At 44.3% G+C, this 26192-nt stretch overlaps 1 protein-coding gene across 1 annotated transcript in view; it reads left to right on the forward strand.

The window, feature by feature from the left end:
- galnt2 (UDP-N-acetyl-alpha-D-galactosamine:polypeptide N-acetylgalactosaminyltransferase 2) overlaps positions 1 to 26192 on the forward strand; it is a 109604-nt gene that overhangs the window by 8673 nt on the left and 74739 nt on the right. Inside the window, exon 2 of the mRNA XM_059982216.1 lies at positions 25873 to 25966. Coding sequence (XP_059838199.1) covers positions 25873 to 25966 — 94 coding nt within the window. The remainder of the gene's footprint in view (positions 1 to 25872; positions 25967 to 26192) is intronic.

Genomic DNA, 26192 nt, shown 5'->3' on the forward strand with positions numbered 1-26192 from the left:
CCTCAGGACCCACACCACCAGGTTCAGGAACAATTATTATCCTTTGACCGTCAGGGTCTTGAACCAGAGGGGATAACATCACTCAGTTTCACCTGCCCTATCACTGAACTTGTGGTGATGTTGTTGGGGTGGAACTGGACTCTCTGACGGTGGTGTCTGAAAAGAAGGTGCTGTCCAAGTTGCATGCCATCTTGGACAATGACTCCCATCCACTCCATCATGTACTGGTTAGGCACAGGAGTACATTCAGTCAGAGACACATTCCACCGAGATGTAACACTGAGCGTCATAGGAAGTCATTCCTGCCTGTGGCCATTAAACTTTACAAGTCCTCTGTTGGAGTGTCAGACATCCTGAGCCAATATACTGGTCCTGGACTTATTTCTACTTGGCATGATTAACTTATTATTTAATTATTTATGGTTTTATATTGCTATATTTCTACAATAGGTTGGTGCAGCTGTAACGAAACCCAATTTCCCTCGGGATCAATAAAGTATGTCTGTCTGTCTAAAGTGTTCCCACAGCCTTCTCACTTTCAAGGACTCTTTATCTCATGTCCTCGATATATATTGCTTATTTATTTATTCTTTTTCTTTTTCGTATTTTCGCAGTTTGTTATCCTTTGTACTTTGGTTATCTGTCCTTTTGGGTGCAGTCTTTCAATGATTCTATCGTGTTTCTTGGATTTACTGTGTACGTCCACAAGAAAACAAATCTCAGGGTTGTGTATGGTGACATATATGTACTTTGATATTAGATTTACTTTGAACCTTCACTTTGCTAAAAGTACAAAATAAATACTATTAGCTGTGTCTGATTAGTTCCAGGGGATGGTGGTGGGAGTTAAGGTTGTGGTTGTGGGCGACAAGAGAAATATGTTGGGAAGCAAGACTGCATTAGTTGGAACTTGATCCATGATAGCAGATAGATTGAGTAGTGCAGATTGGTGTGATCTGTCACACTTTATTAGTCTTTGCAGTGTAATTATATTTATTAAAATAAATAAAGAAAAACAGTTTAATGGAAACCATGATTACAAGATTCTAAACATCTTCTGATTCCTTCTTCAAACAGCCAAAACCAGAAGTTCTGCTTTCAATAGTGAAATCTCTTTGGGTTTGACAATTGAATGAATTGAATTGAATTGACTTGACTTTATTTCTTACATCCTTCACATACATCAGGAGTAAAATCTTTACATTATGTCTCCATCTAAATGTGAAATCATAGTAATTTATAATATATAGAATAGTCAGTGTAATATAGAGTACATTCAAGTCAGAGTGAATTCATCAGTCTGATGGCCTGGTGGAAGAAGGTGTCCCAGAGCCTGTTAGTCCTGACTTTTATGCTGTGGAACTGCCTCCTGGATGGTAGCAGCTAGAATAGATGGTGGTTGGGATGGCTTAGGTGCCCCGTGATCCTATGGGAACAAACAGTAGCTACAACATAAACACTGCATCCCTACCGGAAGAGTTTCGGCCCAAAACGTTGACTGTACTCTTTTCCATAGATGCTGCCTGGCCTGCTGAGTTCCTCCAGCATTTTGTGTGTGTTGCTGCATCTTCACCACCTGAATCCTTTCGTGGAAAACCCCACAGATATAAGTGACCTGCTTTAAACTATACATATTGCCTAGCCTAGTTAGAATAGCAGTTCGGCTTTAACCAGATGGACTGAAGGGCTTGTTTATATGCTGTAGTGGTCTATGACTCATAATTAAGATATAATCTTGTTTTAATTTTCAGTAAACATAATGTGCTCTAGAGTTGTACATTTATTTGTAAAGTCACTTTTATTAGGTGTGGTGAGTAAATCTATGTTGTCTCCTAGCCTTATAGGGCAAAAGCAAAAGGGAGTGTGAAAGTGAACCTCGCCCTTGTTTTCTTTTCTGTCCTGTTTGCATGTTGGTGACGATATGTGTACGCTACTGTGCAATTGTAGGGTGTGTTGTAATACCGGATGTGTATCCCAGGACATGCCCTCTTCTCATGACTATTAGGAAAAAGGTACAGGAGCCTGAAGATGCATACTCAACATTTTGGAAACAGATTCTTCCTTTCTTTTATCCAATCTCTGAATGGTCCATGAGCCTCAGTTTCCTTTTTTTTTGCACTATTTATTTATTTTGTAATTTATAGTAACTATATGTCTTTGCACTTTATTGTTGCTACAAAGTAACAAATTCCAAGTCATATAAGACAGTGATAATAAATCAGATTCTGATTTTTGCCCTTTAGACAAGGTGTTAAACTAAAGCCTATTTACCCACCAGTTACACACACTAAGTGCTGGAGGAACTTGGCAAGTCAGGCAGCATCTATGGAGGGAAATAAACAGTTGTTGTTTCAGGCCAAGACCCTTCGTTGGGACTCTCAGCCTGAATTGTCAACCGTTTATTCTTCTTTCATAGATGCTGCCTAGCCTGCAGAGTTCCTCCAGCACTTTGTATGTGTTACTCTGGATTTCCAGCATCTGCAGAATCTCTTGTGTTTATAATTTACCCACAGGTGGATGTAGAAGATTATACAAAAGAGTAATTTTGTCAATGTTTATTCAGCGATCAGCATCTCTAAAATAGATGATGATGTGGCCATACTGCTAACTGTGGAATATTGCTGCATGCAAATTGGTTCCTGTTTGCATTATCACACTTGGTGATGCCCTGAGGTTATATTGTGCTCCTTTCTTAAACAGACTTTGATGTGAAACAAATCTATTTCTCTTCTCACAGGCACTGCCTGATCCACTGAGTGTTTCCAGCAACTTTGGTTCTATTTCAGATTCTGGGCATTTGCAGTTTTTCCTTGATTTTCCTTTTACTTTGTCTGCATTGGTCATTTTCTCATTTTACATTGCAATCACTTGAAAATTTTGTGATTAAGATTTATTTATTTGTTAGTTACTTGCTTTGATAACCAATGCAGATGAAGGATATGCTGGATGCAGCTCATATGTTGCCATATATTCCAGCGCCAACATAACTTGCCAACCATTTTGTGGGCTCTGCATCGAGGTGTATCATAAAATCAATCCTTGCAGTCTGCCTTTATACCATGCCTATTGGTTATAAAGGGACGCTTTGTAAATAACTGGTGCACTGCCCATGTTGGCTAACGTGTTTAAAAATCACTTCCACACCCAGCACATTTTTGACACAGTGCCGGTGTGGATCAGCGTATGTAGCTGAGTTGATTGTTTGAAGGACAGGTTGGTGCTGGATCTACATTCAGTGTTATTTTTCACCCCCCCCCCCAGAATTACAAGCCTTTTATTAATCCTTTGCAATCAGATTGTAGGCGTAGCTGTAATATTGGAGTTTAATGCCTGTCCCTAGTTACCGTGGCAACACAGCAGCCTGCGTGATACTGCAGTTGTTTGTTAAGGCCCAGTTTATCTCTAGATAAAGAGTTAACCACTTTGGTGTGGGACTGAAATTTGAGATTGGGAAGAAGGGTGCTTCTTTTCTAATGGATTTTTGTGAACTGGGTGTGTTTCTAAGGTGACTTCATAATGTCTGGACTTTTATTTCCAAATGAAACTCCTCAAATGTTTATCTTAAATTGTCTGGATTACTAGTCCAGAAACATCGATGGTATCCTGTCCCAGGGCTAGATGCTGTTTGTAAGACAGGGTTAGCACCAACAGAATGTCGAATGCTAGGGAATGTTTCATTGTAGTTGGCTAAACCCGAATTAACTGCATTAAATTGGAGAAGGAAAAGTAATTATCACAGATTGATATTGAGAAATATTTAATTATAAAAAGAACTGCAGGGAGACTTTTGATTCATATGTCATCCTTCATGGCCCCAGAACTCTCAAAAGGCATTGCAGTCTGCCACAAAAGGAGGGAATTTCCAGTGGCTACCCACTTTAATTCAACTTCCCATTTCCATTCTGACATGTCCTGCATTGCATCCTCTACTACTCACACTGAGGCCATACTCGGGTTGGAGTAGTAATATGCGATATTCCAACCTGATGGCATGAACATTGATTTCTCTGATTGCTGGTAATTTCTCCCCCCCCTTCCCCCTTCCCATTCTCCATTCTGTTTCCCCTCACACCCTTTCTCTTCTTACCTACCCATCTCTTCGCTCTGGTGCCCTTCCTCCTTCCCTTTCTTCCATGGTCCACAGCCCTCTTCTATTAGATTCCTCCTTCTTCAGCCTTTTAGCTCTTCCACTAATCACCACCCAGCATCTTACATCACCCTCCTTCCCCAACCCGCCCACCTTCCACCTCACCTGGTTTCACCTTTCACCTGCCAGCTTATACTCCTTCCCTTCTCCTGCCCTCCCCTCCCCTCACCTTCACCTTCTTATTCTGGCTTCTCCTTTCCTCTTCAGTCCTGATGGGGGCTCTTGGCCTGAAGCGTCAAATGTTTACTCCCCTCCATAGATGCTGCCTGACCTCCTGAGTTCTTCCAGCATTTGTGTATATGTGATTTCTGACTTTTGCAGATTCTCCTTTTTATGCATTATAGTCATGTACTTGTGAAGTGATAGACCAGAGGAATTTCAGCAATCAACACACTTAGCAGATTTAACATTTGGGTAAAAGGTGCAGAGAGAATTGGGGAAAGCTTTATCATGCTGAATATTTATGGACTGGAATCCATCGTGTATTGGAATGTTGGAATCAGAATGTTGAAGTGCCTTCAAAAGTGAACTGCACAGTTGTTTCAGAAAATATAATTTGGAAGACCAGAGAAGTGGGATTACTTTGCTGGAGCTTAAATAAAGTTGAGATTTTATGAGCAATAATGCTGAGGCTTTATAAGGCATTTCCCAGACCACATTTGGACTATTCCGAGCAGTTTTTGGCCCCATATTTAAGAAAAGACATGCTGGCATTGGAGAGAGTCCAGAGGACATTCACAAGAATGATCCTGAGATGAAAGGGTTAATGTATGAGGAGCGTTTGATGGCTGTGTGCTGGTACTCACTGCAGTTTAGAAGAAAAGGGTGGGGATCTCAGAAGCCTATCAAATATTGAGAGGCCTAGATAAAGTGGATGTGAAGAGGATGTTTCCTATAATGGGTGAGTAGGTACAGCTCAGAATAGGAGAACAACCCTTTAGAACAGAGATGAGGAATTTCATTAGCTATAGGGTGGTGAATCTGTGGAATTCATTGCTATGGATGGCAGTGGAGCCAAGTTATTGGGTATATTTAAAGTGGAGTTTAATAGGTTCTTGATTAGTATGGGTGTCAAAGGTTATGGGGAGAAAGAAGGAGAATGGTGTTGAGAGGGATAATAAATCAGCAGACTTAATGGGCCAAATGGGCTAATTCTGCTCCTCTGTCTTACGGTTTTGATGGGTCAGGTAGCCCCCTTTTGCTCTTGAATTATTCTGCCATTCCACGATGAGATGAAATTCAATAACTTTCATCGTCCCATCTAACCTTGGCATCTTTTGACCCTGCAGCACTCCCACTGTGCTGCATTTTAAACGGCAACCTGAATTATGCTCAAATGTTTGGAGTTGGATTCAAACCCACAAATTCCATGCTGATCGCTAGCCAATAACGAATAGTTAGGAAATATTGCTTTGACCCACCTATGCAAACTATGCAACTGGGGGCAGCACAGAGATATAGTGGTTAGTGTAGCACTTTACATCAACAGCTGTAAGATTAAGGTTCAATTTCTGCCACTGTCTGTTATAAGTTTGTTCATTATTCCCGTGACCGTGTGTGTTTCCTCCACATACTCCATTTTCCTTCCACATTCCAAAGTTGTGGGCATGCTGTGTTGGTGTTGGAAGGATGGTGACCTTTGTGGGCTGCCCCCAGCATAGCTTGGACAGTGTTGGTCATTGATGCAAGACAAACATTTCACTGTCTGTTTCAATGTACACATGACAAATAAAGCAAATCTTTATCTTTGCATCATGTATTGCAATCAGGAAGTATTTTCAGTGAGAAAATCCTGTTATAGATAAACAGTACCATCATTGAAACATCTCTTGCCCTTGATTTGTGTCCAAGTGACTGAAAGTGTTTGCATGAGTGCATCGCTTTGTTTGTGCCCTTGCAGCTGAATGTCACTTCTTAAAAGTTGTGTTAAATACAGTTGAAGAATGTGTGCTGATCTTTGTATGGTACTTTTTAACTGCTGGCTATTTAATTTAAAAAAATCTGATGTGCAGTGAAGTAGTGAATATACAGAACATTTTAAATTTATTTTGAAAACTCCTTTTGTACTTAAAATTCTTTGTCAACTGTAGGTTGATTTTAAGTTAAAGGAAGTACTTGTAGATTAGGAGGTTGATTGCAGGAATCTACTGTAGCGGTGTGCTACACGCAGCGCTAAATTACGACACGGAGTCGGTAACTGCAGTCGAAGGAAAAAACTTTATTCGAAAACTTCAGCCTCACTTTTAAGCCTCTGTCAACCGGCCCCCCATGGCGCAGAGGCTCCAAAGCTCTGTGCTCGCAAACCCCCGTAGGCTATCTAGTTGTGAGTCGGTTCGGATACGCTAGGAAATGGGTCGCCACATAACCCCCCCCCCAGAACCGGCGATACACCCCCCAATGTCCACAGTCTGGGCCAGAACCTGCTTGGGAGGTCGGCCTCTGTGCCGAGGCACCGGAAACTCGGCCGGCTGCGCCAGGTCCACATGGGCCAGTTTGAGGCGGTCCACCGTGAAAACCTCCTCTTTCCCCCCAACGTCCAGCACGAACGTGGACCCGTTGTTCCGGAGCACCATAAACGGCCCCTCGTATGGCCGCTGCAGCGGTGGCCGATGCCCGCCCCTTCGTACAAACACAAACTTACAGTTCTGTAGGTCTTTGGGTATGCAGGTCGGGTGCCGCCCGTGCTGTGAAGTGGGTATGGGGGCCAGGTTACCGAGCTTCTCGCGTAGTCTGCCCAGGACTGCTGCGGGTTCTTCCTCTTGCCCCCTTGGGGCTGGTAGGAACTCCCCGGGGACAACCAGGGGCGCGCCGTATACCAACTCGGCCGACGAGGCGTGCAGGTCGTCTTTGGGCGCTGTGCGGATGCCGAGTAGGACCCAGGGAAGCTCGTCTGCCCAGTTGGCTCCTCGCAGGCGGGCCATGAGGGCCGACTTCAGGTGACGGTGGAAACGCTCCACTAGCCCGTTCGACTGTGGGTGGTAGGCAGTTGTGTGGTGCAGCTGAGTCCCCAAAAGGCTGGCCATAGCTAACCACAGGCTGGAGGTGAACTGGGAGCCTCTGTCGGAGGTAATGTGGGCTGGTACACCAAAGCGAGATATCCAGGTGGCGATCAGGGCTCGGGCGCAAGATTCGGAGGTGGTGTCGGTGAGCGGGACCGCCTCTGGCCATCTTGTGAACCGGTCCACGATAGTCAGGAGGTGCCGCAGTCCGCGCGACACTGGCAGGGGGCCCACGATATCCACATAAATGTGGTCGAAACGCCGGTGGGCGGGATGGAACTGCTGCGGTGGGGCTTTGGTGTGCTGCTGCACCTTGGCCGTCTGGCACGTTTTTGGCACCATACACGTTTTGGCCCATTCACTGACCTGTTTGCGGAGTCCGTGCCAAACGAACCTGCTGGAAACCATCCGGACAGTTGTCTGGATGGAGGGATGCGCCAAGTTATGAATGGAGTCGAAAACGCGGCGCCGCCATGCTGTCGGGGTGACTGGACAGGGCTGGCCGGTGGTGATGTCACAGAGTAGGGTCCTCTCACCTGGGCCCACGGGGAGGTCCTGGAGCTGCAGACCGGAGACTGCGGTTCTGTAACTCGGAATCTCCTCATCCGCCTGCTGCGCCTCTGCCAGTGCCTCAAAGTCTACCCCTTGGGAAAGGGCATGAACGGTAGGGCGAGAGAGCGCATCCGCCACGACATTGTCCTTACCCGAGACGTGCCGGACATCCGTTGTGTATTCAGAGATGTAGGACAGGTGGCGTTGCTGGCGGGATGACCAGGGGTCGGATGCTTTCGTAAACGCAAAGGTAAGCGGTTTGTGGTCCGTGAACGCGGTGAAGGGCCGACCTTCTAGGAAGTACCTGAAATGCCGGATTGCCAGGTAGAGCGCCAACAGTTCCCGGTCGAAAGCACTGTACTTAAGCTCGGGTGGTCGCAGGTGTTTGCTGAAAAACGCCAGGGGTTGCCAGCAACCTGCGATGAGTTGCTCCAGCACCCCACCGACTGCCGTGTTTGATGCGTCCACTGTGAGGGCAGTAGGGGCGTCCATTCTGGGATGTACTAGCATTGCGGCGTCCGCCAAAGCTTCCTTCGTTTGAACGAAAGCGGCGGCGGACTCCTCGTCCCAGGTAATGTCCTTGCTTGGACCCGACATCAGGGCGAACAGGGGGCGCATGATCCGGGCAGCTGAAGGGAGGAAGCGGCGGTAGAAATTGACCATACCTACGAATTCCTGAAGGCCTTTGATCGTGGTGGGTCGGGGGAAGTGGCGGACCGCATCTACCTTAGCGGGCAGAGGGGTTGCCCCGTCTTTAGTAATCCTGTGGCCCAGGAAGTCAATGGTATCGAGCCCGAACTGGCATTTGGCGGGGTTGATTGTAAGACCGTACTCACTCAGTCGGGCGCAGAGTTGACGGAGGTGGGACAGATGCTCCTGACGACTGCCGCTGGCTATGAGGATGTCATCCAAATAGATGAACGCGAAGTCCAGGTCCCGTCCCACCGCGTCCATTAACCGCTGGAACGTCTGTGCGGCATTCTTCAGGCCGAACGGCATGCGGAGGAACTCGAAAAGGCCGAAAGGGGTGATGAGAGCCGTTTTGGGGACGTCGTCAGGATGCATCGGGATTTGATGGTATCCCCGGACGAGATCTACCTTGGAGAAGATCCGTGCGCCGTGCAGGTTTGCTGCAAAGTCCTGAATGTGCGGCACAGGGTAGCGGTCCGGTGTGGTAGCCTCGTTCAGCCTGCGGTAGTCGCCGCACGGTCTCCAGCCCCCCGTCGCTTTGGGCACCATGTGCAGGGGGGAGGCCCATGGGCTGTCGGACCGCCGGATGATCCCCAATTCCTCCATCCTCTGGAACTCCTCCTTCGCCAGTCGGAGCTTGTCCGGGGGAAGCCGCCGAGCACGGGCATGGAGGGGTGGTCTCTGGGTCAGGATGTGGTGCTGTACGCCGTGCCTGGGCATGGCCGCTGTGAACTGCGGTGCCAGAACCGATGGGAACTCTGCCAGGACCCTGGTGAAGTCGTTGTCGGACAGCGTGATGGAGCCGAGGTGAGGGGCTGGCAACTGGGCTGCACCCAGGGAGAACGTCTGAAAGGTCTCGGCATGTACCAGTCTCTTCCTGGGCAGGTCGATCAGCAGGCTGTGATCTCAGCCCCAGTATCGACCAAAAACCGGCGTCCCGACCTTCTATCCCACACATACAGGAGGCTATCCCGATGGCCAGCCGCCATAGCCATCAGCGGCGGCTGGCCCTGGCGTTTCCCGGGAACTTGCAGGGCAGGCTTCTGCGCCCCACCGCTGGTGGTAGAAGCACCAGTGTTCACTGGGCCGGGGGTTGGCGGGCTCTGCGGCCGGGCCTGGACTGGTTTGCTGCCGGGAGCGTGGCTGGAAGATCTGTGCGATGGACGCCCCGCTCACCTTTTGGTGTTCCACAGCAAGTCCGCCCGGGCTGCCACCTTCCGGGGGTCACTGAAATCCGCGTCAGACAGCAGCAGGCGTATGTCCTCGGGCAGCTGCTCCAGGAATGCCTGCTCAAACATGAGGCATGTGTGTCTGTCGGCCAGAGACAACATCTCATTCATTAAAGCCGATGGAGGTCTGTCGCCCAAGCCATCCAGGTGCAGTAAACGGGCAGCCCGCTCGCGCCGAGAGAGTCCGAAAGTCCTGAGGAGCAGGGCTTTGAATTCCATGTACTTGCCGTCTGCCGGGGGCGACTGTACGAACTCCGCGACCTGGGCCGCTGTGTCCTGGTCGAGGGAGCTCACCACGTAGTAGTAGCGGGTGTCTTCTGAGGTGATCTGGCGAACGTGGAATTGTGCTTCGGCTTGCTGGAACCATAGGTCCGGGCGCTGTGTCCAGAAACCTGGCAGTTTCAACGAAACCGCATGAACAGAGGCGGCGGCGGTCATTTCTGGTCCAAAAATCGTTTTGACCGTCGTGGTCACCAATTGTAGCGGTGTGCTACACACAGCGCTAAAATTACGACACGGAGTCGGTAACTGCAGTCGAAGGAAAAAACTTTATTCGAAAACTTCAGCCTCACTTTTAAGCCTCTGTCAACCGGCCCCCCATGGCGCAGAGGCTCCAAAGCTCTGTGCTCGCAAACCCCCGTAGGCTATCTAATTGTGAGTCGGTTCGGATACGCTAGGAAATGGGTCGCCACGCTACAATGATTTATTTTCCATTAACTTTGGGTATTTCCATGCTTTTAAATAGAACCAAATGTTTAAAGACTCTCATTTTTTGCTTATCTCTTCCCAAGTTTTTCAAGGGATGCCTTTTTTTGTGATGTTGATTCTACCCACCAGGTTCTACCTACTTATAGCTATCTCATCTAAATCAAATACATGAAAGGCCAAGGTAACTTGCTCACTTTTATACCATATGACATAATAGCAAAATTAGCCTATTTGGCCAATCAAATCTGCTCTGCCTGCCATTCCATCATGGCTGATTTATAATCCCTGTCAAACCCGTTCTCCTGCCTTCTCCCTCTGACCTTTGATGCCCTTATTAATGAAGAACCTATCAACCTTTGCTTTAAGTATACCCTGTGACTTGGCCTCCACAGCTGTCTCTGGCTATGAATGCTGCAGTTTCACCAACGTCTGGCTAAAGAAATTCCTCCTCATCTGTGTTTCAAAGGGACGTCCTCGTATCCTGAGGCTGTGTTCACTATATGGCAGTGTAGCGCTTAGTGTAACGCTTTGCCATGCCAGCGACCTGGGTTCAGATTTGCTGCTGTCTGGCAGGAGTTTGTACGTTTTCTCATGAACAGGTGGATTTCCTCTGGGTGCTCTGGTTTCATCTGGGTAATCCGGTTTCCTCCCACATTCCAAAGATGAATGGGTTTCTAAGTTGTGAGCTTGCTATGCTGGTGCCAGAAGTATAAACACATTTGTGGGCTGCAAAAAAAACATTTATTCCATTGTCCAAGTTATAGATATACATCATAAAAAGAAGTGGTCCTGACAGCAACCCCTGCAGAATGGTAGTAGTCACTGGCAGCCAACCAGAAAAAAGATCTTTTTATTCCCGCTCGCTGACTTACCGATCAGCTAATGCTTTTTGTTCTCCAGTCCTGCCAAAAGGTTTTGGTCCGAAACATCAACATCTTTTTTTTTCCATGGATGCTGCCTGGCCTGCTGAGTTCCTCCAGCATTTTGTGTGTGTTAGCCAATGCTATAACCATGTTAGTATGTAACTTCCCAGTAATACCATGGGGTCTTGGTAAGCAGCCTCATGTGTGGCACCTTGTCAAAGACTTTCTGGAAGTCCAAATCCAGGGAAGGGAAGAGACAGTGAGTATAGGAATAGATTGAGGTGGAGGATAAATGCGTGGCTGAGGGATTGGAACAGGGGGCAGGGATCCACATTTCTGGATCATCGGGACCTCTTTTGGGGCAGGTGTAACCTGTACAAAAAGGATGGGTTGCACTTGAATCCCAGGGGGACCAATATCCTGGTGGGGAGGTTTGCTACAGCTACTGGGGAGAGTTTAAACTAGAATTGTTGAGGGGTGGGAACCGAACTGAAGAGACTAGGGAAGAGGAGGTTGGCTCATAAATAGAGAAAGCTTGTAGACAGTGCGAGAGGGAGGATAGGCAGGTGATAGAGAAGGGACACACTCAGACCGAAGGTCTGAGATGTGTCTATTTTAATGCAAGGTGTGTTGCGAACAAAGCTGATGAGCTTAGAGCGTGGATCAGTACTTGGAGATATGATGTGGTGGCCATTACAGAGACTTGGATGGCTTAGGGACTGGAATGGTTACTTCATGTGCTGGGTTTTAGATGTTTCAGAAAGGACAGGGAAGGAGGCAGAAGAGGTGGGGGCATGGCACTGTTGATCAGAGATAGTGTCACAGCTGCAGAAAAGGTGGATGTTATGGATGGATTGTCTACGGAGTCTCTGTGGGTGGAGGTTAGGAACAGGAAGGGGTCAATAACTTTACTGGGTATTGTTTATAGGCTGCCCAATAGTAACAGGGATATTGAGGAGCAGATAGGGAAACAGATTCTGGAAAGATGTAATAATAACAGAGTTGTCGTGATGGGAGATTTTTAATTCCAAATATTGATTGGCATCTCCCTAGAACAAGGGGTTTAGATGGGGTGGAATTTGTTAGGTGTGTTCAGGAAAGTTTCCTAACACAGTATGTAGAAAAGCCTACAAGAGGAGAGGCTGTACTTGATTTGGTATTGAGAAATGAACCTGGTCAGGTGACAGATCTCAGTGGGAGAACATTTTGGAGGTAGTGATCATAATTCTATCTCCTTTATGACAGCATTGGAGAGAGATAGGAACAGACAAATTAGAAAAGCGTTTAATTGGAGTAAGGGGAATTATGAGGCTATCAGGCAGGAAATTGGAAGCTTAAATTGGAAACAAATGTTCTCTGGGAAAAGTACGGAAGAAATGTGGCAAATGTTCAGGGGATATTTGTGTGGAGTTCTGCATAGGTACGTTCCAGTGAAACAAGGAAGTTATGGTAGGGTACAGGAACTGTGGTGTACAAAGGCTGTAATAAATCTAGTCAGGAAGAAAAGAAAAGCTTACCTCAGAGAGCAAGGTAATGTTAGAAATCTAGAAGATTATAAGGCTAATAGGAAGGAGCTTAAGAAGGAAATTAGGAGAGCCAGAAGGGCCACGAAAAGGCCTTGGCAGGCAGGATTAAGGAAAACCCCAAGGTATTGTGAAGTATGTGAAGAGCAAGAGAATAAGAATGAAAGAATAGGACCTATCAAGTGTGACAGTGGGAAAGTGTGTATGGAACCAGAGGAAATAGCAGAGGTACTTAATGAATACTTTACTTCAGTATTCACTATGGAAAAGGATCTTGGTGATTGTAGTGATGACTTGCAGCAGACTGAAAAGCTCCGGCCTCATTTTCTTGTGATCCTAAATCCACCTTCACCTCTCTGTTATTTTTTACATACTTGAAAAAGCTTTTACTATCCACTTTGATATTGTTTGCTGGTTTGCTTTCATATTTCATCTTTTCCCTCCTAATGATTCTTTTAGTTGCTTTCCATAGGTTTTTAGAAGCTGCCCAATCCTCTATCTTCCTGCTAATTTTTGTTGTGTGCTCTCTATTTTGCTTTTACTTTAGCTTTGATTTTCCTTGCCAGCCACCGTTGTACTATTTTGCCATTTGAGTGTTTCTTTGTTTTTGAAGTACATCAATCCTCCACCTTCCTCATTTTTCCCAGAAATTCAAGCCTTTGCTGCTCTGCTTTCATCCCTGCCAGCATCTCCTTCCAGTTTACTTATGCCAGCTCCTCTCTCATACCACTGTGATTTCCCTTACTCACTGAAATAATGCTACATCAGACTTTACTTTCTCCCTATCAGATATAAAGTTGAAATCATCATATTGTGATCACTGTCTCCTAAGGGTTCTTTTACCTTAAGCTCCCTAATCGCTTCCAGTTCATTACATAACACCTAATCCAGTGTAGCTGATCTTCTAGTCGGCTCAATGACAAACTGCTCATCTTGTAGGCATTCAACAAATTCACTCTCTTGAGATCCATTACCAACCTGATTTTCCCAATCTACCTGCGTGTTAAAATCTCCCATGACTATCATGACATTGCCCTATTTCCTGTTGTAATCTGTGATCCACATCCCAGCTACTGTTGAGAGGCCTGTATATAAGTGCCATCAAGGACCTTTTACCCTTGCAATCTCTTAACTCAGCCCGCAAGGATTCAACATCTTCTGATCCTATGTCAATATTTCTACTGATTTATTGCCATTCTTTACCTTCAGAGCCATGCCAACTCTTTTGCCTATCCTCCTACCCCTTCAGTACAATGTGTAACCTTGGACATTCAGCTCCCAACTACAACCATGAGTCAGTGATGGCCACAACATCATACCTGATAATCAGTAATAATGCAGCAAAATCATCCACCTTATTTCTTAGACTCCATGCATCGAGATTTAACACTTTTAAGTGCTGTATTTGCTACTCTTTTTAATTCTGCATCCCTAATGCACTGATACTCACCCTCCTGGTTGCAGTTTTGTCCTATCATCTGCCTGCCCTTCCTGACAGTCTGACTGCATGCTGTTTTTGGTTTTTTTTACCCATCCGTCCTATCCTGAGTGCATTCACTCCTGTTTCCACCCCCCGCCAAATTAGTTTAAAGTCTTCCCAACAGCTCTAACAAACCTGGCATCAAGAATATTGGTCCCCCTCGGGTTCAGGTGCAATTCGTCACAGGTTATACCTCCCCATCCCCCAGAAGAGATCCCAATGATCCAAGAGCCTGAAGCCCTGCCCCCTGCACCAGCTTCTCAGCCATACATTTATCTGCCAAATCATCCTGTTTTTACCCTCACTGGCATGAGGCACAGGTGGTAATCCAGAAATTACCACCCTGATATTCTTGATCCTACATCATTCAAGATTCCAGAGTGATGTGTGTGATGGAGAACACACAGTAAATCTCCTCCTTACACATGCGTGTTTATACGCACATGAACATTGTCTTATCATTCTGCTTTATTTGCGCTAAGGGTACGCACTCCAGTGTCTTCCCAGGTATATTTTCATAATGGTTCCCAAACTGAGCCGATGTGCTCAGGTTGGCTTTATGGTGCATTTTCCACCATACACAATGGAATATTCCTTTTCTTCAGTGTATATGTTTTCTTCAGGGGATGTGTATATGTTGTTTGCCTACTGTATTTTAAGGTTGTAGGGTGCATCATATTCTAATTCATGTGTAGTCTTAACTTTGTCATTAAAGATAGTGTGTCCTAGTGCTAAATTTAAAAAAGAGCTGATCGCCCTCAGTACGAGAGAGTAAGATGCGGGCTGCCAGGAGGGCACACTGGACAAGAATAAGTATGGAGCTATTACTTTTTTCTCTGGTAGATAGCTTTTTGTAAATATTGGCAGTTTTCTTTTTACTATTTTTGCTAATTTTTTTAAGTTTGATTTTTGACGCCCCTAATAAAGATTCTTGCACTAAAGTGCTAAGCGACTCCAGACATTTTTTATTTGGTCTTAACCCACATATCTTACCTATGTCATAGGATATTTTGCATCCTTGCACAATGCCGGGTCGGACCTTGGTTTAACATTTTTTAAGGATGTGTCTGTGACAATGAAGCAATCCTCGGTATTAGCAGTTAAAGTACATGTCAGATTTGTGCTGATGACTGAAGTGAGACTCAAAATCATGGCTTCCTGACTCATCAGCAAGAATGCTGCCCACAGAGCCACACTGACATGTTTATGCAATGTCAAATGGTGTCATACTTAAATGAATCACTCCTTGGAAGCCAGCAGAATCTAGATCAGTCAGAATAATTTGTTAAACTTGCCTGAAAGATCCCATTCATCCAATCCAAACTAATGAAACATGGGTTGGGTTTTGTAAATGGTGCAGAAATAACTGAAAAATCGGGGTGCTGGGAATTTGAAACAAAAACACGACCAGTCAGATTGTTCGCCTTCAATCTTGGACCCATGGTAGCAGCCAGAGTTCCAGATTACTGATCCGGAGATATCAAATCAATTCCTAATATGGCAAGTGGAGAATTTGAATGCAAATAATTAAATAAATGTGGAATTTAAAATAATTCTCATCTTGGTAACTGCAAGCATAAAACTTGTAGATCATTGTGAACACCCATCCAGATCCCTTACTGTTCAGCAGAGAAGGAAAGCTGCCTTCCTTACCTGCTGTGTGTTATGCGGCTCTCGATTTACCAAAATACGGTTGTCTTTTAACTCCATGTTTAGTTCAAGAGCATTTAAGTAGTTTAGGAACAGCTTCTTCCCTTCTACCATCAGATTCTTAAATAGTCCATGAATACCACCTTACTATTTTGGTCTCTTTTTTGCACTATTTATTTATTTATTGAATGTATTCTCATTGTAATATATTAGTAATTTTTGATGTGCACCATACTGCTGCTGCAAAACAACAAATTTCACAACATTAGTGATAATAATTCTGATTCTGAAGCACTGAATTGGGAATTGGATTTTAGAATTGGTTTATTGTTGTTGTGTGTACGGAGGCTTGGTAAGAAGTTTGTCTTGCATATTGTTCATACAGACCAGATCATTACATAGTGCAGTGTAGAACAAGGGAAACTAATAACAGTGTAGTAGCTACAGAGGAAGTGCAGGTCAACAATACAGTGCAAAGCCATATCTAGAGTTCTAGGGACTCTTAATTTTCTTATAACAGTGTGGTAGAAGTTGTCCTTGAGCCTGGTAGTATGTACTTTCAGGCTTTTGTATCTTTTGCCTGATTGAAGAGAAAGTGTCTGGGGTGGGTGGGGCCTTTGATTACACTGGCTTCATTACTGAAGTAGTGAGGAGTATAGACAGAGTCCATGGAGGGCAGGCTGGTCTCTGTGACGTGCTGCGCTGTGTACGCAAACCTCTGAGGCAGCGAGAGGAAAGACGGAGTCCATGGAGGGGAGGCTGGTCTCCAGGACGTGCTGTGCTGTGTCCACAAACCTCTGAGTTTTAAGTTGTTATGTGCGGAGCAGTTGCTATACCAGCCATGAAGCATCCAGACAAAATGCTTTCTATGATGCATTGACAAAAAAGTTGGTAAGGGTCATTGGGGACATGATTTTTTTTTTAGCTTGATGAGGAAGTCGAGGCATTGGTGAGCTTTCTTGTCCATGACGTTTATATTGTTGGATCAGGCCAGGCTATTGGTGATGTTCACTCCTAGGAACTTGGAGCTCTCAGCCCTCCTGACCTCACTGCCATGAATGCAGGTGGGAACCTGTATACCACTCCCCTTCCTGAAATCAATGGCCAGCTCTTTTGTTTTGCTGATGTTGAGGGATTGGTTGTTTTCATGACTCCATGTTTTGAAGCTCCCTATCTCCTTCCTGTACTCTGACTTACCACTGTTTGAGATATGGCCCGCTACAATGTTATCACCTGGAAACTTGCTGATGGAGTTGGAGCAGAACCTGGCCACATAGTCATGAGTGTACCAGGAGTAGGGGGCTGAGGACCCAGCCTTGTGAAGCATAATTTTGTTCAGGGTAATCATGGTGTTTCCTATCCTTACTGATTACAGTTTGTTGATCAGAAAGTTGAGGATACACTTGCAGAGGGAGGTGTTGACTCTCAGGAACTGGAGTTTGGTGATCAATTTGCTTGGAATTATAGTGTTGAAGGCGGAGCTGTGGTCGATAAGCAATAGTCTAAAGTAGATGTATTTACTATCCATGTGCTCCAGAGATGAATGCAGGGCCAGGGAGACAGTGTCTGCATAGAAGTAGGTGAATTGCACTGGGTTGAGGTTGTCTGGGAGGCTGGAGTTAATGTGTGCCATGAGCATGTCTCTGGAAACACAGGTTAATAGAGAAAACAAAATATTGATTTGACTGTTTTATTACAGGCCTCATGACTGGTCCACCTCAATTAATTTTCAGTAGCACCAACTAATCTCGCTCTGCAAGCAGAAGGAACTATTAATAAATAGAAAAGAACATTAGTACGTGTTGACACTTTGGTACGTGGTGGATTGCCTATATGCTTTAAATAAACCCAACACTAGTTGTCATCCTTTTCTGATTCATCCTGCCCCAGAACCTCATGTCACTCCAGAGATAATTTCATAATGTATTTGGCCAAGAGTTATTTTCCCCCACAAGAGAAAATCTGCATATGCTGGAAATCCAAGCAACACACACAAAATGCTGGAGGAACTCAGCAGGCTAGGCAGCATTTATGGTTTCAGGCCGAGACCCTTCAGCAGGACTGGAGAAAAAAAAGATGAGAGAAAGTTTGAAGGTGGGAGGGGAAAGAGAAATACAAGGTGATGGGTGAAACGAAGATGGGGGAGGGGTGAAGGAAAGAGCTGGGGAGTTGATTGGTGAAGAAGATACAGGGCTAGAGAAGGGGGAAAATAATAGGAGAGGGCGAAAGGACATGGAAGAAAGAAAAGGGGAAGGAGCACCAGAGAGGGGCAATGGGCAGGCAAGGAGAGGGGGAAATGGGAATGGGGAAGGGTGGGGTGTTTCGTGGGGGGGGGGGTGGTGGTTGGCCATTATCAGAAGTTCGAGAAATTGATGAACATGCCTTCAGATTGGAGGCTACCCAGATGGAATATAAGGTGTTGCTCCAACCTTAGTATGGCCTCATTGTTACCGTAGAGGAGGCCATGGGTTGTTATGACAGAATGGGAATGGGAAGTAGAATTAAAATGAATGGCCACTGGGAGATCCCACTTTTTCTGGCAGATGGAACATAGGTGCTCGGTGAAGCAGTCTCCCAATTTACATTGGGTCTCACCAACAGACAAGTAGCTACATCAGGGGCATCATATACCGTAGATGACCCCAACAGACCCACAGGTGAAGTTTCGCCTCACTTATTAAGGACTGTTTGGTAGTGAGGGAGGAAGTGTAAGGGCAGGTGTAGTACTTGATTTGCTTGCAAGGATAAGTACCTGGAGGGAGATCAGTGGGAAGGGATGAATGGACAAGGGAGTCACATAGGGTGTGATCCCTGCGGAAGGTGAGGGGAGAGAAAGGTGTGTTTGCTGGTTGGATCCCGTTGGAGATAGTGGAAGTTACGAAGAATTATGTGCTGGATGAGGCGGCTGGTGGGGTGGTAGGTGAGGACAAGAGGAACCCTATCCCGGGTGGGGTGAGGGCAGACGTGCACGAAATACGGTTGAGGGCAGCATTGATGGTGGAGGAAGGGAAACCCCTTTCTTTGAAGAAGGAGGACATCTTTGTTCTGAAATGAAGAGCAGATGCAGTGCAGATGGAGGAGTTGACAGAAAGGGATGGCATTTTTACAAGTGACAGTGTGGGAAAGGTATAGTCAGTAGCTGTGAGAGTCAGTATGTTTATAGTAGACATTAGTAGATAAGCTGACCATAGATAGAGACAGAGAGATTGAGAAAGGGGAGGGAGGTGACAGAAATGTCTGATGAAGGGTCTTGGCCGGAAACATTGACTACTGTTTTCCATAGATGCTGCCTGCCCTGCTGAGTTCCTCCAGCACTTTGTGTGTGCTCTTGAAAGTAAGCTCATTTAATAGGTTGAATTTTATTTATGTAGTGATGTTGTTCATGAACTCAATTTGCATTTTGGATACCAATGCATCAGAATCCAGGAACTATTTTGATAAGCACTGTCTTATCTTGAAATTTATATTCCCATGTTAACATGCATATTATCAAGTGGACAATGAGGCTGCATCTCTCTTTCCGTGATGCTGCTGCAGCAGATTTTTCACTATCTGTAGCTCAGTGAACCTATGCCTTTGGCAATAAGCTTGAGTTAATTTGACTGCACTGTTATAGACATACAGCACTGCAATTACAAACTGCATTATCCCTGTCAAAATTGCTTTAGGTGCAAGAGAAAATAACGTGGTGGTAGAGACCTGGGGCACATGGCATCTGTTTTATCAGTATTCAGCATTTTTAATTTCATTTATAAATTGTCCAGTCGAAATCCTCTTGATCCCTTAGACTACCCGTTTAAAATAGATTTTCAGATGGTGGTCAACTGTAATTTTTTTAAACTTAGCATATAGAACAGTACAGGTCCTTCAGCCAAATTTTTAACCTACCTCTATACCACCCCTGGCAGTGTGTTCAGTGGACCCACCTCTCTCTCTGTTTAAAAAAAAAACTAACTCTGACTTCCCACCCTACCCCCCATACTTTACTCCATTCACCCTCAAGTTATGCCTCCTCATATTAGCCATTTCTGTCCTGGGGAAGAAGTCCCTGGCTGTCCACTCTGCCTATGCTTTTTATGGTCTTGTACACCTCTATCAAGTCACTTCTCATCCTCCTGCACTCCAAAGTAGAAAAGATCTAGCTTGTTCCACCTTTTGTCATTAGGCATGCTTTCCAATCCTGGCAGCATCCTGGTAAATCTCCTCTGCACTCTCTGTAAACTTCCACGTCCTTCCTGTAATGAGACAACTGGAAATGAGCTTCTCTTAGGTAATTCATGTACATGAGTAAAAGAAGAACATGGACCTTTGAGAGTACAACACATTTGTAGCTCTATGTGATGAATGTCCCTTTGCAGCTCAGTATTTGTTCAGCCATACAGTTGGTGCCCAGAGACAGATTATCTTGTCGTAGAATTTTAGAGCACTGCAGTGCAGAAACTGTTATTCTGCATCGACTCATCGGCTCTGCGCTTGTATCATAGCCCTCCATACACCTTCTGTCCATGTATTTATCTAAACTAAATATTGAAATTGAACCCTTATCCACCACTTCTGTTGGTAGCTTGTTCTACACTCACACTACCTTCAGAGTGCAGAAATTCCCCCACAGGTTCCCCTTAAATATTTCACCATTCACCCTTAACCTTTGATCACTAGTTCTATTGTCACCCAGCCTCAGTGGAAAAAACCTGCTACCATTAAGTCTTTCTACACTCCTAATTTTGCATACTTGTGAAGATATTCAGCTCCACCATGGACGGTCCCAAGCCTGTCTGCAAAAGGAGGTGTGTTGGGTACGGGGCTATCAACTCCATCCTGTTAAAACCCAGAGCTACAGAAACACCAACTGAAGATCTCATTCCTGGAAGAGGAAGGATCTTCACCTAGAAGACATATGAAGTTGAGTGGTGAGGACAGAAGCCACAGGGCTGATCAACCTTCTGTTAGGCCCAGGATAGAGGACTCTGGCAAGTTGCTGTCATCAGCCTATGCCCCAGTAGGAGTAGTAGGCTTAGGAAGAAGAAGAAAATGTTCAAACCCAGAGCTGATAAATCAGTTGACCTAATAAATCCACTAGGATTTTTTTTCCTAAGAGAGTTGGGTGAAAAGGTGAAATTGCTTTTAGAAAGAGTAGCTGAAATGAATAGAAAAGTTGTGTTCAAGAAAAGGTAAAATAACGCGTGAAGGGTGAAAAGAAGCAGAGTGGATGGAGGCTTATGTGGCCAGCGTAGACCTTTCTGACTAAAAGTCTTTGACTGAAACTGTATTTTTTTTTACTCACTCTCTCTCTTGCCACGGATGTTCAAAAATCAAGGTAAAATTATTATCAAAGTACATATATGTCACCACACACTACCTTGATATTCATTTATTAGCATGCATTTACATGAAAATACAGAAATGCAGTAACATTTATGAAAAACTATATGTGAAGATTGACAAACAACCAATGTGCAAAAGAAGACAAATCACACATTTAAATAAATAATGCTGAGAAGATGAGTTGTAAAATCCTTGAAAGTGCGTTTGTGGGCTGTGGAATCAGTTCAGAGTTGTGGTGAATGAAGTTAAGCACATTGGTTCAGGAGCCCGATGGCTGTAGGGTAATAACTTCCTGAACTTGAAAGTGTGGGGCCTAGGGTTCTATAAAACATTTTCAGTGCTATGTTTTCATTTCAGTTTTCTGGCTCCCATTATATTTTAGTTTAGACTAGTCAGATGGAATAGTTGGCAAATTCTGTACTGTCGACTATGTATTTCTGTGTACATGATCTATGACTGTAATAATAAGATTCCGCTTAATTATGGGGCATGGTCATTGGACTCCAGTTAAGTAACCAAGGGTTCTGGACTAATAGCCTGAGGTTTGAGTCCAAATGGCAGACATAGAATGAAAATTCAGTTAGTAATGTGGAAAACACAACTGTTCTTAGCCATGGTAATAAAGCTATTGGATGGCATTGAGAAAGAATCAGAATCAAAATTATTTTCACTGACAGGCACTCAGTAGCCACTCTATTAGGTACTTGGATCACAGTTCTTCCCCATTCTATATTTAACCTGAACAACAACGGAATCTTTTGACCATGTCTGCATGCTTTTATGCATTGCGCTGCTGCCACATGATTGGCCAATTAGATATCAGCACGAATAAGCAGGTGTACCTAATAAAGTGACCACTGAGTATATGTTTTGAAATTTGTTGTTTTGCAGCAAAAGTGCAGTGCAATACAAAAATACTACAATTTACACTAAGAATATAATTAAAAATGCAAACAGAGAGCAAAATAACGAGGTTGGGTTCATAGTCCATTTAGAAATCTGATGGTGGAGGGCAAGAAGCTGCTCCTAAAATGTTGTGTGTGGGTCTTAAGGCTCCTGTTCCTCCTCCCTGATGGTAGCAGTGAGAAGAGGGCATGTCATGGGGTCATGGGGTCTCTCATGATAGATGCTGCCTATTTGAGACATCAGCTTTGAAGATGCCCTCTGCTGGGGAGAATATTGCCCATGATGGAACTATCAAAGTAGCTGGTGTCAGAGCCTAGAATCTAGATGCTCAGCAGCTAAAGTACATTAGGCCCGGTGGCAGCCTGTCCTGGGGTGGGAGGTGTTTGTGTGTGTGTGTGTGTCTTTGGTTTGGTTTGTTTGTGTTTGGGAAAGTTGCTCGTTTGCTGTTGTTTTGTTAGTTTTCTTGTGGCTGTTTGTGTCATTCTGCTGAACATTGTGGACATGATATGTTGGTGCTGGAATGTGTGGCGACATTTGTGGGCTGCCCCCAGCACATCCTTGGGTATGTTGGTTGTTAATGCACACGTTGCATTTCACTTTCAGTTTCAATGTACTTATGATAAATAAATCTGAAATCAAGGCAATGAATGTTGCCTTGTCAACAATCCCAACAACTGAATAGAGTACTGGGTTCTATAATGTCAGACCTGATTATTCACCTAACCTCTTAGAGTAGAGCAAAACAAATACTTTTGTAGGACAGAAAGATTCTGGATCACTAAAGTGAACAGTTCTCGAATAGAACTCACTGTCTGAAAGCTAATATATTTGAAGCTGTACAACAGGGAGATGGCTTATTTGTCTAAAGTTGTAATTGATTTGTGCTAAATATCTCTGCATACCTGTGGACCTTTGTGCAATAAATCTAATTCATAATTACAAGTTAAATTAAATCCCTTTTAGTTAAAATATTTTTTTAAATATAAAAGCATCTACTCATTTTTGTTTCTTTGCTTGCTTTTCCTCTGAACTCCAATGACGTTAATTTGTACTAGTCTGTTCAGCAGTACATTGCCTCTTCCCTTTTGCCTCCCCCTCTCCTTTTTCCTCATTTCTGTTCCCTCAGGGATTGTTCACATAAACCAGGCTCCCTTATCTCCTTACCTTCACCCTCCATCTTGTCTTGTTGTGCCTTTTATCCCTTTGTTCTCCATCTTGCCTTCTGTCATTGTCTGCACTCCCTTCTATTTCTCCTGCACTCTGACTTCTCTCTAACTTTGTCTATTTCAATGTTCCATTTACTGTCAGAGCATGTACACAATATATAACTTGAAATTCTTACTCTTCACCAACATACTCAAAATAGAAGAAAACCCCAAAGAATGAATGATAGCGAAATCTTAGAGCCCCAAAGCCGCCCATCCCCCTCCCACAATTTTATCCTGTAATTCTTCTTTCCTCACAAAAGGTGTTAAGGTTAGTAAAGTAGCCCAGCTACTTATTTATAAATTTCTATTAGATTTCTTGGTTCTAGCCTTCTGGTTATTGATGCTGTGCTGAATTAATTGGGGCTTCCTGCAAATAAGTTGTAAATGTTAACTTTATACATCCTAGCAATTTTTCTCACCCAAGGGGTGGCATGGTAGTATTGTTGTCAGTGTGACGCTATTACAGAGGCAACAACCAGTTTAATTATCCAGTTCTCCCTGTACGTTCTCCTCGTGACCATGTCAGTTTCCTTCGGGTGCTCTGGTTTCCTCCCACATACCGAAGGTGTACAGATTAGTAGGTTAATTAATCATGTGGGTGATATTAGGGGATGCATGCTTGTTGGGCCGGAAGGGCCTGTAACCGTGCAGTTTAACTTGTTAACTTGCTCAAAGGACCTCCTTCTCCTATATCTTCCCTACATTCATATTGCTAGTGTATCCCATCAAACGGATTTGCCACAATCAATGCCACAAGTAAAGACTATTTGGATATTTCAGAGACTTTGCTGTGCTCCGAGTGGGTGTCAGTATTTTACAGCAGTTGCCTGTGTTTCTATAAGGACCCTTGCCACCCAGGACTTGCCCCCTTCTCATTAGGACTATTGGGGAGGAGGTACAGGAGCTGAAGAAACACACTCAAAGTTTAGGACCAACCAGGCAATTCCCTTCCACCTTCAGATTTCTGAATGGTCCATGAATAGCACCTTGCTATTCAAAATACTGGAGGAATTCAGCAGATCAGCCAACATCAATGAAGGGGCGTAAACAATTGATGCTTCAAGGCAAGACCATTCATTAGGACCTCATGTAGTCTCAGCCCAAAACATTGACTGTTTATTCCCTTTCATAGATGCTGCCTGACTCGCTGAGCTCCTACAGCATTTTCTGTTTCTTGCTCAAAATTTCCAGCTTCTGCAGAATCTCTCATGTTGATGACTACCTCACTATTCCTCCTTTTGTGCTTTTTATTTATTTTATTTATAAAAATGGTTATTTTATGTCCTGCGTTGTACTGCTGTCACAAAACAGCACATTCTGCAGCATATGTCAGTGACAGTAAGCCCTAGTTTGATTCTGAGATGTCATGAAGCTGTAAGCTGTGCATGTGCCTTTTGTTCATCTCTGATCTCACTGAGCTTCAGACAGCATTTGAAATCTGGTTTACAGATTTACTCTATCTCACCTGGATAAAATTATTTTAGCCTGTCGTTATACCTTGGACACAAAATACTCTGCAGATGCTGGGGTCAAAGCAACATGCACAACACACTAGAGGAACTCAGCAGGTCGGGCAGCATCCGTGGAAACGTCCCCACGGATGCTGCCTGACCTGCTGAATTCCTCTGGCATGTTGTGTGTGTTGCTGTTATACCTTGTGTGACAGTTTATCTACCAGCGGTAGAAGAGTGGTTCCTAATCAGTGCAGTATTTGATGTCTCTTTTTTGATCTGTCTCGTTATTGAACGTGTACTGCCGAATCTCAAGTGGCTTTGTTCAAAGCATGTTGAGTTCAGGCATGACTGAACTTGTGAAGTTCTGAATAGGATGTATGAGGGAGTTGGTGTACAGGGATAGGAAGGGGAAAAGAATATAACACAGGTCTTTTGGCCCACGATGTTGTGCCGACGTTTTAACCTACTTGAAGGTCAATCTAAAGCTTCCATCATGCATTGCCCTTAATTTGTCTTTCATCCATGTGCCAAATGTCCCCAGTGTATCTGTCTCTACCACCACCCACGTCAGCACGTCCCATGCATTCACCACTCTCTGTGTTCAAAACAAACCTACCTCTGATATCCCCCCATCCATACTTTCTATCAATCACCTTAAAATTATGTCCTCACATATTAGCTATTACGATGCCGGGAAAAAAGCACTGGCAGTCAATGCCTCTTACCATCTTGTAGTGCAGAAGACATTTAGTTTTTTAGGGTGAAAATTTCATATAGATTTCCAGTTTTGATATCTTGGGTTTGACTGGATGCTAAGGTTGGACACAATTCATTTTCTTCCCAATTAGGTTTGAAGGGGTTTGTTTAGCAGGCCAGTAAATGTACATGTTGACTGAAAAATAATGTTATTTGGGTCCAATCGCTTTATTTCTTTGGTGACTTTCCCATTTAAATAGTATAAAATAGATAGAGTATTACAATGCATTTAGAATTAGTGTTGCAGTTCTTTCATCCATCTTAATATAAAGTGGATGTTCCCAAATAGAGGTAAGTTTTTATTTTAGATGTATATCACAGTGAAATGGTATTACTCTTACTAATTTTACAATAATTGCTCCCATGTAATTTTGTTTTATAGGATGAGTGGAATGCTTTGGATCCAAATAAGAGAAAGGACGGTCAGAATGGTAATGCAGAAGGAAAAACAAAGAACGTGGAGACATTACCGCCTGGTAGGTAACCAGGGCCTGTGTGTGATGTTACCATTGATTTCAGAAATGGCTTTTAAAAAAATTTTCACTTCATGTGATTGGAGATTGTGCAATAGGGTGCAGGTTTCTCAGAAAAACACAGGCTTCTTCACAGGGCTCTCATGAGTGAATCTGCAGATGTTGGAAATAAATAAAAACACAGAATGCTGGCAGAACCCAACAGGCCAGACAGCATCTATGGGAGGAG

This window comes from Hypanus sabinus, chromosome 10 (assembly GCF_030144855.1).
Source record: "Hypanus sabinus isolate sHypSab1 chromosome 10, sHypSab1.hap1, whole genome shotgun sequence".
In the NCBI taxonomy this organism is placed as follows: domain Eukaryota; kingdom Metazoa; phylum Chordata; class Chondrichthyes; order Myliobatiformes; family Dasyatidae; genus Hypanus; species Hypanus sabinus.